The following is a 14,652-nucleotide window of genomic DNA, read 5'->3' as shown; positions in this document are numbered from 1 at the left end:
CTGTACGTACAAGTTATGCTGATATCTGATAGGAAGCTGATAAGCCTCCCCCATCTCCACCACTTCCGTCACTCACCTCACTCACTCGCCTCCGCCCTTTGTTCTCTTCATTGATCTCTCCTCTTTGGCCCAGAATGGTACTCAATAAGTGATTGTGATTGTAATTGACGTTTCCCATTTGGTCCTTGGTCTCTGATTTTCGCTGGATCGATTACATCGGAGATCAAGCCTCGATTGTCCCTTCTTCAGTCTGTTGTCATTATCGAACTACCTCAGCTCATAGCTAGCTAGCATAGCTAGCTATTACCTTCAACCGCTTTGAGCATATTGTTATACGCAGTACATATGTCCTTCTGGTTCATAACTACCTCCCAATAGGTGCAAGATGGCTACTAGGGCTGTGGTACCGGTTCTGGTCACGATGATGCTCGTGACCGGGGTCTGCAATACAATCCTCAATAAGTTTCAGGTGTGATATCAGAGGCCTTTTTGCTCTTTATATCTGGCTAATGTTATGTGAAAGGATATGCAATGTGTACGGAACTGCGACTCTCCAGACCCTAAATATCGGCAAACATTCGAGCAGCCGGTCGTCCAGACGTGGGTTTCCCCCCCTGTATCCACTATGTTACACAATCAAATGCTAATGCAATGCCGTACCGATGATAGTGTTCAGATGTTCGTCGGAGAAATGGGCTGTTGGCTCGTGATATGGGCCTCTCATATTTACCAATCGTTCATATATCCGCGTCTGTCGCCCAATTCTTCGCCTCTCCTTGCAGGCGGGTATAACCCCGTCCACCCCGATGACATAGGCGATGAGGAGGACCATACGATTGACGGTCCTGATGCATCTAACCATACTCTCAAGCGTACCGATGCTGAGGGTCGGCCGTACCTCAGTGGACGTCGGATCCTCCTTCTCGCTGCGCCGGCATGCTGCGATATCGCGGGGACGACTCTGATGAACGTCGGTCTGCTCTTCGTCGCGGCTAGCATCTACCAAATGACTCGTGGAGCATTGGTTCTTTTTGTCGGTTTGTTCAGCGTCCTGTTTCTTCGTCGGAAGCTGTTCCTATACCAGTGGATTGCACTGTTCGTGGTGGTTCTTGGTGTCGCCTTGGTAGGACTTGCCGGTGCACTCTTCGGCCAGGGCCATGGCCATGACATGTCACGGGACGATACTCTTGCAATTGCCACTCGGGCTGTGATGGAAGCTCGGGAGATAGCGAAGACTCCTGAAGCGCTCAAGGCTGTCATTGGTGTGCTCTTGATTGCAGCGGCACAGGTCTTCACGGCCTCTCAGTTCGTGCTGGAAGAGTGGATTCTCGAGAACTACGCGATGGATCCTCTTCAGGTCGTTGGTTGGGAAGGCATCTTCGGCTTCTCCATCACTGTCATTGCTTCCATCATTCTGTACCTTACTGTAGGACGGACGGAAGCCGGTCGCTACGGCTATTTCGATGCCAAAGAAGGCTGGCGACAAGTCTTCTCTAACAAGTACATTGCCATGGCCAGCATTCTTATTATGATTAGCATTGGGTTCGTGATTCCGCACAGCATCTCTCTCTCCCTTTCTCTCTTTCTCTCTCTGCGTTGTGCAAATTTCCGAGTACAAGAGGCTAATCTGTTGCTCTCTCACAGAGGCTTCAACTTCTTTGGCCTTTCAGTCACCCGAACTGTATCTGCCACCTCCCGTAGCACAATCGACACCTGCCGGACACTCTTCATCTGGCTTGTTTCGCTCGCCCTCGGCTGGGAAACATTCAAGTGGCTGCAAGTCCTGGGCTTTGCGCTTCTCGTCTACGGGACCTTCTTGTTCAACGACATCATCCGTCCCCCTCTCAAAGCATGTCTTCCCCGTGACAGGCAGGAGAGGCAGATTCTGCTGCCTGAGGAGCCCATTGAGCACATATAGCCTATAAAGAGGCAAACATCGTGGACTGCATCACCATTTCTGTGGTTCTTCGTTAGGACAATTTGGCTCGGTCCGGCGTTGAAGGTGGTGTTTGATTTGGTTGCTTCTGTTCTTGGGCTTAAGTGTGCCGCGCATTCAATTGGTTACTAGAGGCAGTAGTCGACATCGACGCTTTCAAGGTTGTCATACATACGAAACCGATTATTTTCATGTCATAGCATGAGTGTTAGAAAGTTCTTCACGCCCCTTCTATCCAGTTAGGCTTAGGTTACAACCGGAATAAGAGACGGGCATGGTTTTTACTGTCAAATGTGAAGTCTGGACTACGAAATACAATTTATCATTCGGGTACACATAACAGTATCAACACGAGGGTATATAACCAAGTCTACCACACTATAATACAAGTATAACCAAAACACGCTATTCTACCGACTGCAGTGTATGTTTTTCCGTTCACACCAGGACATACAGAGCACACATCTAGACAACGTCAGCTACGCATCATCAATCTGCCAGAAACGTCTAAAACTCACCATAGACAGCCCTGTTATCATAGAAAGCCAGAAGAAGACGTTCTGCACACGTAAAAAAAAGCAGTTAGTGAGCTGATCCCATGATCAAGAAGGAGAGGAGACGCACATTGAGGGTCCTCTTGCCGCGGAGGAATCGCGACCGTTGGACGGCGACGATGGGCATCTGGAGCATCATGGCTAGGAAGCCGTACCCGCGCAGCTTCTTGGTGATGCAGCTCATGACGAGCTCGTGGAAGACGGAGCTCACGAGGAACGTGATGAACATGGCTACGGGCTGGGAGAAGTATGAGAGCGAAGGAAAGTAGACGTGCCGGCGGAGGAAGTGGTGCACGGGGATGTTCCATTCGCGGGAGAATTCGAGCCTGTACAATGTGCCGGTTAGATTGCGTTACTGCTGGCCCGGAAAAAATGAATGAACACGTACCAGTCGGAGGAGTTCCACCAGTCCGAGTAGAACTGGCGGTCGGCGAAGCGGGTGATCTCTGCAAACGCGCCGAGCACGTACTCGAAGATAACCAGGAAGACTAGTAGGAATGTTATCATAAATGGGAACAGGAGCATGCTGATGGTCTCAGCCAGAATCAGTGCCTTGTCTGGGGCGCCGTGGACCAGGGGTAGTTGGGCACTAGCCTCGCTGAGGACAGGCACAATGAACTCCTCGCTCGTCAGCGTTAGGAGGAAGATGCAGCCGAAGACCGCCAGAGCTTTGGCGGCCAATTCGGTCCATTGTCTATTTTTGTTCCGGGGGTACTCCAGCTCATAGCAGAGCGTGGGGCAGAAGATGTAGTCGATGTAGTTGGTGAGAGAGAGGTTCTGTGGGTAGGTCACACATCCCAGGGGCGAAGTCAATTCAGACGCCAGATCCTCGCGCACTTCCTCGACCGATTTAGAGCGCGCATGATTGCTGTGCTGGTGTGTCGGGTGTCCGCTCGGTGCCGGGTCTGGGTATCGCACCGCTGTATCGACTGAGACCAAGCCAGGTTTGTCTAGTGAAGCCAGTCGACGCTGCGTTTCGCTCAGATGTCCATTGTAGAACGCGTATGAGTGCATCTTCATCAGGAAGACAAGCGTATGCAAAGTCAGGAAAACCTGGGCTGTCCAGGTCCAGTGCATCATGAAAGGCCAGCTAGAGACTTTGTTAGATACGAGGGAGTTGGTTTGAGCACAGTGCACTCACTTGATCCACAGCACAAGCCATACTGCTTCGAAGAGACTCTGCACAATCATACCAGCTCGGCCCCACCGGAGCAAGCCATTGCTCCTAAAGAGATGATGCAGCGGCACGACAAGACCACTGCTGACAACCATCGCGAGGTCGCTGAGACCCAACTCCCACACGTTCGCCGACAACAGGCCCCACACTCTCACTCTCAACGGGTAACCAGTATCCTTGATATTCCGCAGCACAGTCGTAACCACCATGATAAACAGCGCAATCCAGAACAGTGTGAAGAAGCCGCGAAAATTGTGATGGTCGCTTCTGGGGTCAAAATGCGATACGCGAGGGATATAATTGATGGTATAGAACAGGCGACTCCGAGCTCGCGCCTGTTTCCTGGCGCTGGATATCGAATGCGCTGACGGGGGCGCATCATCGGCGACGGGGGTTGAGCGACCACTTGATGAAGGATTAGCACAGGTTGAGTTCAGGTTTTCTTTGATGTAAGTCCTGCTAACCTTGAATCGGCAGATGAAATTCTATCTAGAGCGGGTGCTGTAATACTATCCTCGGCCTTTTTCAGACCTCGTGCTCGCGGCAACTCATTGCCATTGCGCGGTAAGACGGCAGTGGACATGCTGATGACGAGGGCCAAGAGTAATGAAGTTTACATTGATATCGGTTTCACATCAACGCGGATAGGTTATGAAGGGCGTTATATATATTCAAGAGTTCGGAACTTGATGGAAGGAGGAATTGACAATATGTGTCATGTGTATTGTTGGTGGATCCTTTCAAGAACCACTGTGAGAGAGTCGAAACTTGAGTAAGGCTGATGATCTGCGCAGGGACCAACAAACGACAGCCAAATGCGAGGGATTATTCGCATCCAAGAACCTCTCGAACGGATCGACCGGACTTCCAAGGCACAATGGACATCTGTCTGGATAAGCACTCACGGATACGGCATAGAACGGCGTCAACAAAGAAGTCAGGGCGCACGTCATAGCTTCATTGCCTTCGTCACTAAAGTACTCCGTAGTGTAAGCCGGAGCCCTCCGTATTCGTATATCAATAGTTCATAATCTGCACCTCCGGGTCTTGTCGGACCCACGGAGCTGAAGTCGGCCGATCTCCGGTAATTTTTCCCCCTTTTTTACATACATCCCTGATACCTGTGTATTGTTTCCTGAGGGCTAAGGCACCCATCAGTCAAAGTTGATGCCTGACTACTAAGGCCGCCACATGGAGATTATCACGGGGACGACACGTGACATTCTCAGGGCACGAGGGACGCTAAGCCCGAACAAGAGGCTGCCAAGAGTGCCAGATCAAGCAAAGGACGGGCGAGGCTCGACATGGCTAACTAGAAGCGCAGCTATCAAAGAAGAAAGTCGTCGACTTCCATTCATCGATTTTATTCCCGGGTAGTGCGTCGACAGGTTTCTTCGCCGCCCTCTCTTCTTCTAGTTTTCCTGTCTCTTCTCTAATCGTCGCAACTCCCTCCATCCTCCTCTCTTCCTCCCCGTTCGGGGGTCCTTGCGACCGCCATGACATCCCGTACGTGTTTGCCCTCCATGATCCCCCCCACCCACACCCCTTTTGAGCTGGCAACGGAATCACTAATCAATCCCTACCGCACATGCGGGCTCGGAACAGTTAAACAATTCATTCGGAATGTCCGATCGGCCAAGACGATTGCCGATGAACGAGCAGTGATCCAAAAAGAAAGTGCCGCTATTCGTGCGTCGTTCAGAGAAGAGAGCCATGATTCGGGAGTCCGGTCAGCAAACACCAGACACCAGCACCTTTAAATTTCAGTCGGACAACCAGCTCATACATGATACTTTGCAGGAGAAACAATGTCGCCAAACTACTCTATCTTTTCACTCTTGGGGAACGAACACACTTTGGTCAGATTGAATGCCTGAAGCTGTTGGCGTCCCACCGATTCGCCGACAAGCGGCTGGGGTACCTGGGTACCATGCTGCTCCTGGATGAGAATCAGGAAGTGTTGACGTTGGTGACCAACTCATTGAAGAAGTGGGTCTTCCGTCTCAACCTCTGCTTGCTGCTCTAGGAAGTGTCCTGGCTGACAGGATCCAGTGATCTCAACCATTCCAACCAGTATATCGTCGGTCTGGCGCTATGTGCCCTGGGTAACATTGCTTCCGTCGAAATGTCTCGAGATCTGTTCACCGAAGTCGAGTCCCTCCTCTCCACAGCCAATCCCTACATTCGGCGGAAGGCAGCATTATGTGCCATGCGTATCTGCCGTAAGGTGCCAGACTTGCAAGAACATTTCCTGGAGAAAGCCAAGGCCTTGCTGTCGGATCGAAACCACGGTGTGCTGTTGTGCGGGTTGACCTTGGTAATAGACATGTGCGAGGCAGAGGAGGCCGAGGAAGGGCAAGAGGGCGTGATTGAGATGTTCCGGCCCTTGGCCCCTGGTCTTGTGCGGGCCTTGAAAGGACTGACGACTTCCGGTTACGCTCCCGAGCATGATGTCTCCGGCATCACGGACCCGTTCCTTCAGGTCAAGATACTTCGCTTATTGAAAGTACTCGGAAGAGGAGATGCAGCAACCAGCGAGTTGATCAACGACATTTTGGCCCAGGTGGCTACCAACACCGATTCTACCAAGAACGTGGGAAATGCTATCCTTTACGAGGCCGTCCTCACTATTCTTGATATTGAGGCGGATTCTGGTTTGCGGGTTTTGGGTGTCAATATTCTGGGAAAATTCCTCTCCAACAAAGATAACAACATTCGTTACGTTGCACTCAATACCCTGAATAAGGTGGTAGCGATCGAGCCGAATGCTGTTCAGAGACACCGCAATACCATCCTGGAATGTCTCCGGGACCCGGATATCAGCATCAGGCGACGAGCCCTCGACCTGAGCTTCATGCTGATCAATGAGTCGAACGTGCGTGTCCTCGTCCGGGAATTGCTCGCCTTCTTAGAGGTTGCCGACAACGAGTTCAAACCAGCCATGACAACCCAGATTGGTATCGCTGCTGACCGCTACGCCCCCAACAAGCGCTGGCATGTCGACACCATTCTTCGCGTCCTCAAGCTGGCCGGTGCGTACGTCAAGGAACAAATCCTGTCGTCGTTTGTGCGCTTGATCGCCACTACTCCGGAACTGCAGACGTACTGCGTGCAAAAGCTCTACACATCCCTGAAAGAGGATATCTCTCAAGAGGGGTTGACGCTTGCGGCAACCTGGGTCATTGGTGAATATGGTGACAGCTTGCTCCGTGGTGGTCAATATGAGGAGGAGGAACTCGTCAAGGAGGTCAAGGAAAGCGACATTGTTGACCTCTTCAACAATATTCTCAACAGCACATACGCGACGCAGACCGTCGTCGAGTATATTACGACGGCATCGATGAAGCTCACGGTACGCATGACAGATCCTGCGCAGATAGAGCGTCTCCGGCGCTTCCTCAACAGCCGGACCGCCGATCTGAGCGTGGAGATTCAACAGCGCGCGGTCGAATATACCAACCTCTTCGGTTACGATCAAATCCGCAGAGGTGTGCTGGAACGGATGCCACCTCCCGAGATTCGCGAGGAACAGAGGGTCCTTGGCGCTCCCAGCAAGAAGCGCCAGAGTAAGCTGCTCAAAGACAAGTCGAAGAAGCCTGCCAAACAGGCCGAGCAGGACCTGCTCGTCGATCTCATGGGCGGCGCCGATGTTCCGGCAACGAACCCGGCGGCCAATGGATCTCAGAACACGGCAGACCTACTTGCGGACATCCTCGGTGGAGACTCTGGCATCTCTTCGCCCGCCCCGCAAGCTGCACACGCACCTGCCCAATCAGTCAACACGAGCGCCATCATGGACCTGTTCGGCTCAAACGGAGCAACCCCCTCACCACGCCCAGCGGAGCCGGCATCCGCATCTGTGGATATCCTTGGAGGACTGGGATCCGCGCCATCCCCAGCACCATCCCCATCGGCCGCAGCGGTCCATACAGCGTACAACAAGAACGATCTTACTCTTACTTTGCAGGTACAGCGAGCTGGTCATGGGAATGCACAGATCCAGGCCCGTTTCCGCAACGTCTCCGACTTTAGTCAATTCTCCCATGTCGGCTTACAAGCCGCGGTGCCCAAAAGTCAACGGCTTCAACTCAGCGCGATCAACAAATCTGAGCTTTCTGCAGGAGACGAAGGCGTGCAGATGCTAAAGATTGCAGCCATCAGTGGTGTAAGTTTGTCGGCATTTTACAAGTCAACTCCTGGCTAACGGTATCATCATAGGCACTCCCACCCAGGCTCCGCCTTCGTCTTCGTATTACATACTCAAAAGACGGGTCAGAATCGGTGACGGATCAAGTCGACTGGTCCGAGCCTTGAAGCCTTGATGGGCAGCAGGAAACGTTGGATTCATGTTTATAGAAGACAGGCACATCAAATATTGACGCATTAATACCATTGAAGGCAATTGTTACAGCATCCTCTAGCATGTTCAATTGTTGGTGGGCAAGGTTACAATCTTTTTATTTCCGCCGTTTGAACTCTGGCCTACTTCTATCACACACATACCCTTCCATTGTGGTTCTTTTTTCTTGCCATGTGATCTACCTACTTGATTCGTGGTAAATGCTTCGCCCATTGCGATCCGCGTCTAGGATCAATTGAATATGATGAGAAGTGTTCAGAGGTGTCTGGAAAGTAGCTAGCGAGGTTAGCGCAAATCTGTATGTCAATCACCAGATCGAGATCTGTTATCATATGCATTTCCTCTTGTAGTACAGTATGTAATGAGACGGATCCATCAGGAAACCTACAACTGCTTATGCACATCATTCATGAATAAATTCTAACCGTGGGATTCCCCCGCCCTATGAGCAGGAGAACCTAGAGTTAAAAATATACAGGATTACCAAAATAAAAGCGCTTTCCCTAGTTGCCGCAGGCAAAATACCCTTTGCCTTCCATGTTGCTAGTCAGTGGTTGGGAGGTCCTCTCAATAGGCAAAGCAGGATGATTACATATGATGTCATTGTCATTTGCATATTCATATCATTAAGCTGGGGTACATGAGAATTGACCACTAAGATCCACCTGCTTAAAGCTGTTTCTCCCATGAGGGGTAATAGAATGCAGAATTGATGTCATGGATCTTGCGCTCGGGCACCTGCCAACCTTGGTTCCTGATAGGGGATCGTGTATGACTTGCAACATGACGAATTTACAGTGTCTATGTGTCTCAATGAGATAGTATCATGAAGCAGGCCTACTGGCCAATGTTCCATTTCTGTCTGTCGTTGTATGTAATAAGTGCTGTTCTGTCCCTCCCAAGGTGATTCGTGAAATCGTCATCATAGATATCCATCGTTTGCTCCCCAGTAGTGCCCCCCAGTTCGGTATCATATCGGCTCAAATGCATCCAAGATCAATAGCAGTCCGTACGCCAACAATGATATGTAATCGATCTGATGGATAGACTGGAATTCCAGTCTACCGCATGCGTGAAGGTGTCATGTGTAAAAAGGCTTCTGAAGAGAGAGGAAGAAAAAAAAATATATGGGCAAGAAGAATCAAAAAGAATCCAGGGTGACAAAAAAAATAGTCCAACAAGATTCTCACAAACGCTAATAATGAGATACACCGGCATAAGAGGAGAGATCCAGAGCGTCTAAAGTATCAGCGGAAAAATGTAGCCATCTAGAATGAAGCTGTGCGAGGACTTTCACCGCCCCACCGCAAGATTGCGAAAATGATATGAACAAAAAAAAGGCTGCAACATAATATGGCTTCTGTCGTTACCGTGCTGTCGTGCATTCATCAAGCATAGGTGGACTGGCGCCGTGGCGCCGGTGGCTGACGATATTCGTCGTAGTGCTGGCGAGGATAGGCATCTCGGGTGTAGACAATGTGCTCGGGCCTGATCTCGCGGACATACTTGATGTCCTTCTCCTTAAATTGCGCGCTATATTCGACTTCGCCGAAGAGTCTTGATGAGGACTGTCTAGACGCACTTGGACGGGTGCTTTCGTGACGAGACGACGGTTCAGAAGGATAGGCATAGGTGGTGCTACTCCGTACCGGTTTCGGTGCGGATCGAGTTGAGGTGGAAGGGCGTTCTGCGCGTGGCGGTGAATACGCTCTTGTGTGTCTCGACGAGCTGGTGGGTGCCGGCGGCATGACCGGTTCGACCACCGTCGCGTCTTGCTCTTTGATCTTGTAGCGCGTGGAGGTCTTGGTCGGGCTATCCCCCGATGCCATTTCTGGAGTACCGGGGCTCGAATAGCCCGAATCATATCTCTCCACGCCCCTTGGCTTGACCGATGATCGAACCATGTTCAGGAGAACTTGTTCTACCCGACTAGGAGGCTCTCGTCTCGAACGAGACTGAGATTGTGCACTCGATGCAGATCGCGAAGATTGGAGAGACGGCCGGACGGTGCTAGAGGATACCTTGATACTCGGAGAAGTGGCAGCCGTTGGCATACTGGGTCTCTTAGTCTCGTAGCTGCGGGACTGAGACTCCAGATGTTCGTAGGATCCGTTGCGGGATGCTGCAGGGCGGACATCTTCCCGGCTCGAACGGCTGGAGCGGACGGGACGCCGAGACGTTGATGGCTCGGGTTCCGCAGACTCGTAGCCATGGTGGCGGACGGGTGAGCGAGACGACCGACGTCTCCGATCGCTCTCGACAGGAGCAGCTTTGGAGCGAAGAATATAATCCTGTGCGGTTGTGTGTAATTTCTCGTGCTTGGAGTCCCATTCATCTGAATAGTCATCGTCGTCATCGTACCGTGCACGCTCAGAGCGACGGCTTGAATCAGTCGATTTGGTCTTTCTCGAGGTCGAGTCGCGACTCCTTCTCGACTCCGATGGGCGCTTGACTTTAACTTTCACATAGATAGATGACGCGCTGGAAGTCGAAGCGTCGGAGTAGTCGTCTTCGGAATCGTAGTACGGTCCCGCCCGTTCAAGCTTCTCGTAAGCTTCCCGCCGCCGTTCCTTGGTACGGTATTTGGCCCGACTGGTGTGGGTCGATTTAACACTCTCACGAGCCGTATCTTTCCCCGTGCGAAGATGATCGAGGGGAACCGCCTTGGACTTCTTCTTCTCCTCGGTCGGCTTCGTCCGGGGTCGTCGCCGTTCGAACTCGTCGTACTTCCGGGACATTGGGCGCGGCTCCTCGGTGTACCTATAATCATCTTCAAAGAAAGCCGCATCGGCTGGCTTTCTCTCTTCGTAGTATCGCCCATCGCGATACTCCCGGGAGGTACCACTACCGCGCGGCGACGAATATGGATATGAGCCGCCAGAGGAGCCTTCGCGCGCCATCATTTCGCGCCGGAGTTCGGCCAGACGAACCTTTTGATCATATTTGGTTCTCTTGGTCTCGTCGGAAAGAAGCTCGTAGGCCTGCTGTACTTGCTGAAACTCTTCTTGAGCTTTGCTGCGTTGAGACTCATCCTTCACCTTGTCCGGGTGGCACTTGAGAACCAGCTTCCGATGGGCGGACTTGATCTCAGCGAGGGTCGCATCCTTCTGAACTCCGAGGACAGCATATGGATCGATATCTGGTGTCGATAACATTATGTGAAGAAATCAACATTCGTTTGAAAAACATCAACAATATGGGATTATCAAATGGGAAAATATATATATAAGACGGAGAAGAAAAAAAGAGGAAAAAGAAATATATGATGTACCAAGAGGCGAAATGGTGAGTTGATAAAGCAAATTGGTAGACACCAGAAGGGGAGTGGTATGGAGGAGGCGAGAGGCGGTGGGAAAGCACGGGAGTGTACCTGGGCCGACCTAGGTACGGGTGGATAAGGTGGGCGGATGCAATGGGGTGACGACTGTGACGTGGGTTCTCGTGACGATCAAATGGTTCATTAATCCAGTTTCCTGGCACAAGAGACGACCAATTCACCTAAGAATGTCGGCGAAGACGGCAGAATGCGCCCAGAAAAAAACTCATGTAATCTGGTATGAGAGAAATGTATGTAGTGGGAAAGCGAGAGATCAGCAATAAGAACACTGCAAGGCAAAAGAGCAACCACAGGGAATCGGGCCCTGAAAGACAGCCAGAAGACAATGATTGGAAGTGATCGCACTGATATTAGAAGGGAGCCACTCTTGAATCAGGGGTGGATAAGTTAGGCCTGGATATCCAAAAGTGTATTTTCTCCGTCGTAAAGCGGGTGTTGATTTGTCGGTTAGATACTCCGTTCAAGGGGGCAAAATGTGGTACTGTAGCAGCGAAGCAGTGAAGCAGTGAACCGAGGGGCAAACCAGATGAGCAGTCGGCGAAAATCAGAATAATAATAGTGATAATAATAACAATATCAAATCAAAAGGAAAATTTTGAAAAAAAAAAAGCAAAAAAGGAACAGGCACAAGCAAAATGTTTGAGTTGGACAGGATGAGGGCCAACACTTGAAGGGCCACAAGAACAGTATGGACTGCGCCACGCTTGATTGTCGACGTCGGTGAAGTGGCACCACTCTTAGTCAGAATTGTAGATGAACAGCTCAAAGATGAATAAGATGAGTAATAATGAGAGTACTCTTAGTTATGACGATGATGGCGATGGAATTAATGTTGTTCTTGTTGATAAGTCAGGAAGTGATGAGGTGGAAGATGCTCGATGATGCCACAGGAAGTGGAGGAACAAATGAGATTCAATCGGGACACTCCCTCTGCAGGTCGGGTTGGAATGGGATCCGAATCTGGTGAGCGAGAATGAGAACGATGATGACAATGCGAAGATAATGTTGGAGTCGGCACTCTGGAAGATGCAGCGCTGTTGGTAGATAAAAAATTATGTAGTAGTTGAGAAGACTACACATAAAAGAACGAGCCTGTCTCCCGGGGTCGTCTCCTTCTAAGTATCCAGCTGTTTCTCCTTTTACTGTTTCTGGTTGCCAGGGAAAGGATGATCTCAATCCGAATTAGCGGTCAAAAGGTGGGCGGAGTAGCTGGAAAGTGGATAGATCGATTAATTGGCAGATAATTAGTATCGAAGACAAGGAGAAGTAGAGTACGAAGTGAAACCACGTTTAGGGACCCGCTTGGTGTCGCTCAGAGTTGGTTTGTTGGTAACTCCGACGGAGTGGAGGATATTTGACAGATAGTAGTAATGGTAATGACAATCCGCGAGGGCAATCGGAGAACGGCTCGACGACTCTTATGGGCAGCCGTGAATTTAATAAGGATGAAGGGATAAATAGCTAAGTCTAGAAGGTAGTCACCTTTGTTTGATATCAAAAAGAATCAATTGACTAGAGTGTGGTTGCTAGAGCTCCTCAGAAGGATGCTTCAGGTACCAGTCCTGTGAATGGGAACTCAGGAACAAGTGTGATACAAATAGTCAGCCATGATTCAGGCTGGAAATGAAAGATCACTGATTGACGATGTGCTGCGCTAACAGGCACTCGGCAACAGCCCTGTTCTTGCTTGGTACACTACATGGTCGTTGGAGATGCTCACCCTGGGGAGTATCACTATCACCCCGTGAGCAGCACGCAGTAGTACTTAGTATATTTGACGAAGAGCATACCCTTGATGCCAATAAAGGCAGCAGTGAGACTTGTGCTCGCCTTATTTTACTCACGCCTAGTCTTGGAAAAACTCAGCTTCTCCCTCCAGCCCGAAGGGAGGGAGGTCTGCAGGACAACAGAAAATGGGAGTGCCTCCTCTTTGGTTCGAGAACCCAACCTAATCCTGATGATCCTTTGATGTGCTCTACTCTGTACAGGACTGACATCTCTTTGGCAGATGAGCAGCCAGCCAGGAGCAGTGCAACCGTCATCAGCCAAAGCTTGCGGGGCAATTTCAGAATACCCCTCCATGCTTCATCATGACTGGATGGTGTGCTATCTGAACGTGAACTAATCAGCTTCCAGGGAACAACACCTCCAAGATACAGTCTGACCACAGCTATCCTCTCAGAGGACTCTGTTGCAGCCATGTCCTGCAAAAGGGAATGATGAACAGAAAACCCCGCACTAATATTTTGGCGCCGGCTGTGACTGACTGGCTGCCACACTGGCCACACTTCTTATGCCTTCCACTCTTGCCCGATGAACTCTCCTCCTTATAGGTTGACAGAGTCCCATCACCTTCGCCTTTGCCGGGGTTGACATTCAGATCCAATCACATCGCCCGAGAGGCCCTGTTTTTTAATGGTCCGCCTCTCTCTGTATCTTGCCTCACCCATTGCAGGTGGTTGCTGCAGTCGCGGTCTAGAATTGGCTCACGCACCTGGCTCCCCTCCGCTCTCGTCCCACAATACGGAGGACTGAGACAGGTTCGTCATTCCCCTTGATTTTCCTTTTCAGGAGCTTCTCTACTCTTGCGCCTTATTCGCTAATAAGGAGGAGCGGAGCATTAGAGATCACATCTCTCATGTGCGGAGTTAGTTTTACATGCAACCTTTTTCATTCAGGAACGTCGAATTATCGTTGGCTGGTGTCTCCAACGAATCCACGGCTACACCCCTCATCGATCCGATCCTCGCTCGCGTGAAAATGGTCCCGTGGGTAGCTCCCGGCCAGTTCCGTGACACTTGCGGCGAAGCAGTACCTGAGTCCTGGGATGTCCATTGTCCATGAGAATGATGATTTTCTCTCATAGTTATTGAACAACTCGATGGTCCTTTAATGATTGGCTAAGCTTAGATTCGGCTCAATCACATTCATCGCATTAGGCTTCCACCGCTTTAGCGGCCCATTGAGGCGAACAGGACGAAAGGCAGAACGGATAAACAGCCTTTGATGTGGCTGACACCTCCAAAAAGCTCGAACCACAGCGTAATCTGACACAACCAGGGCCTGGTGATGGCTGACACCCTACTTGGCGAGCTGACCTATCGCATCCCTGTGGTGACTGTGTGCCATCCCCAGAGCCCTGAGCGCCGTCGAAACATGAAGTGGACGCTTCTGGAAGCATAATTGGTTCCTGGGAAAGTCATCTGCACAGGAGGTCCGTTCCAGAAACGAGCCAACCATCGGCACGCTCTTGCCATGCTGTGATGATTGCCCCGGCATTAGCCTGCA

At 50.8% G+C, this 14,652-nt stretch overlaps 4 protein-coding genes across 4 annotated transcripts; 2 read left to right on the top strand and 2 right to left on the bottom strand.

The window, feature by feature from the left end:
• Nucleotides 1-35: 35 nt before the first annotated feature.
• On the top strand, nt 36-1,918 carry AFUA_1G06050 (putative nucleotide-sugar transporter; the record flags this gene model as incomplete). Its single annotated transcript, XM_745262.3, has 4 exons — nt 36-469; nt 524-600; nt 670-1,542; nt 1,645-1,918. Exons 1-4 carry the CDS (start codon nt 386-388, stop codon nt 1,916-1,918), a joined length of 1,308 nt encoding a protein of 435 aa, XP_750355.2. The 5' UTR covers nt 36-385.
• A 456-nt stretch (nt 1,919-2,374) lies between these two features.
• Nucleotides 2,375-4,651, bottom strand: AFUA_1G06040 (putative sterol o-acyltransferase (APE2); the record flags this gene model as incomplete). The annotated part of the gene is made up of 6 exons (XM_745261.2): nt 4,132-4,651; nt 3,632-4,072; nt 2,879-3,580; nt 2,561-2,816; nt 2,455-2,496; nt 2,375-2,401 (listed from the first exon to the last, which is right to left on the bottom strand). Exons 1-6 carry the CDS (start codon nt 4,248-4,250, stop codon nt 2,375-2,377), a joined length of 1,587 nt encoding a protein of 528 aa, XP_750354.2. The 5' UTR covers nt 4,251-4,651.
• Nucleotides 4,652-4,925: 274 nt separating this feature from the next.
• On the top strand, nt 4,926-8,358 carry AFUA_1G06030 (AP-1 complex subunit gamma). The gene is made up of 5 exons (XM_745260.2): nt 4,926-5,173; nt 5,273-5,396; nt 5,468-5,656; nt 5,720-7,832; nt 7,886-8,358. The coding sequence occupies exons 1-5, from the start codon at nt 5,164-5,166 to the stop codon at nt 7,979-7,981; spliced, it is 2,532 nt and encodes an 843-aa protein (XP_750353.2). The 5' UTR covers nt 4,926-5,163; the 3' UTR covers nt 7,982-8,358.
• Nucleotides 8,359-8,828: 470 nt separating this feature from the next.
• AFUA_1G06020 (J domain-containing protein) lies at nt 8,829-13,953 on the bottom strand. The gene has a single exon (XM_745259.2). The coding sequence runs from the start codon at nt 11,180-11,182 to the stop codon at nt 9,416-9,418; it is 1,767 nt and encodes a 588-aa protein (XP_750352.1). The 5' UTR covers nt 11,183-13,953; the 3' UTR covers nt 8,829-9,415.
• Nucleotides 13,954-14,652: the final 699 nt, after the last annotated feature.

The sequence above is a fragment of the Aspergillus fumigatus genome, chromosome 1, assembly GCF_000002655.1.
Source record: "Aspergillus fumigatus Af293 chromosome 1, whole genome shotgun sequence".
NCBI classification, from domain to species: domain Eukaryota; kingdom Fungi; phylum Ascomycota; class Eurotiomycetes; order Eurotiales; family Aspergillaceae; genus Aspergillus; species Aspergillus fumigatus.
Note: the sequence above shows the minus strand (reverse complement) of the source record. Positions and strands in the feature narration are given on the sequence as shown.

Excerpts from the sequence above, each read along its gene's own strand:
- AFUA_1G06030 (XM_745260.2), top strand. Across the intron at positions 5,657-5,719 it reads GTGACCAACTCATTGAAGAA|TGATCTCAACCATTCCAACC; the intron begins GTGGGTCTTCCG and ends GACAGGATCCAG. Across the intron at positions 7,833-7,885 it reads AGATTGCAGCCATCAGTGGT|GCACTCCCACCCAGGCTCCG; the intron begins GTAAGTTTGTCG and ends GTATCATCATAG.
- AFUA_1G06020 (XM_745259.2), bottom strand. The coding sequence starts at position 11,182 with ATGTTATCGACACCAGATATCGATCCATATGCTGTCCTCGGAGTTCAG.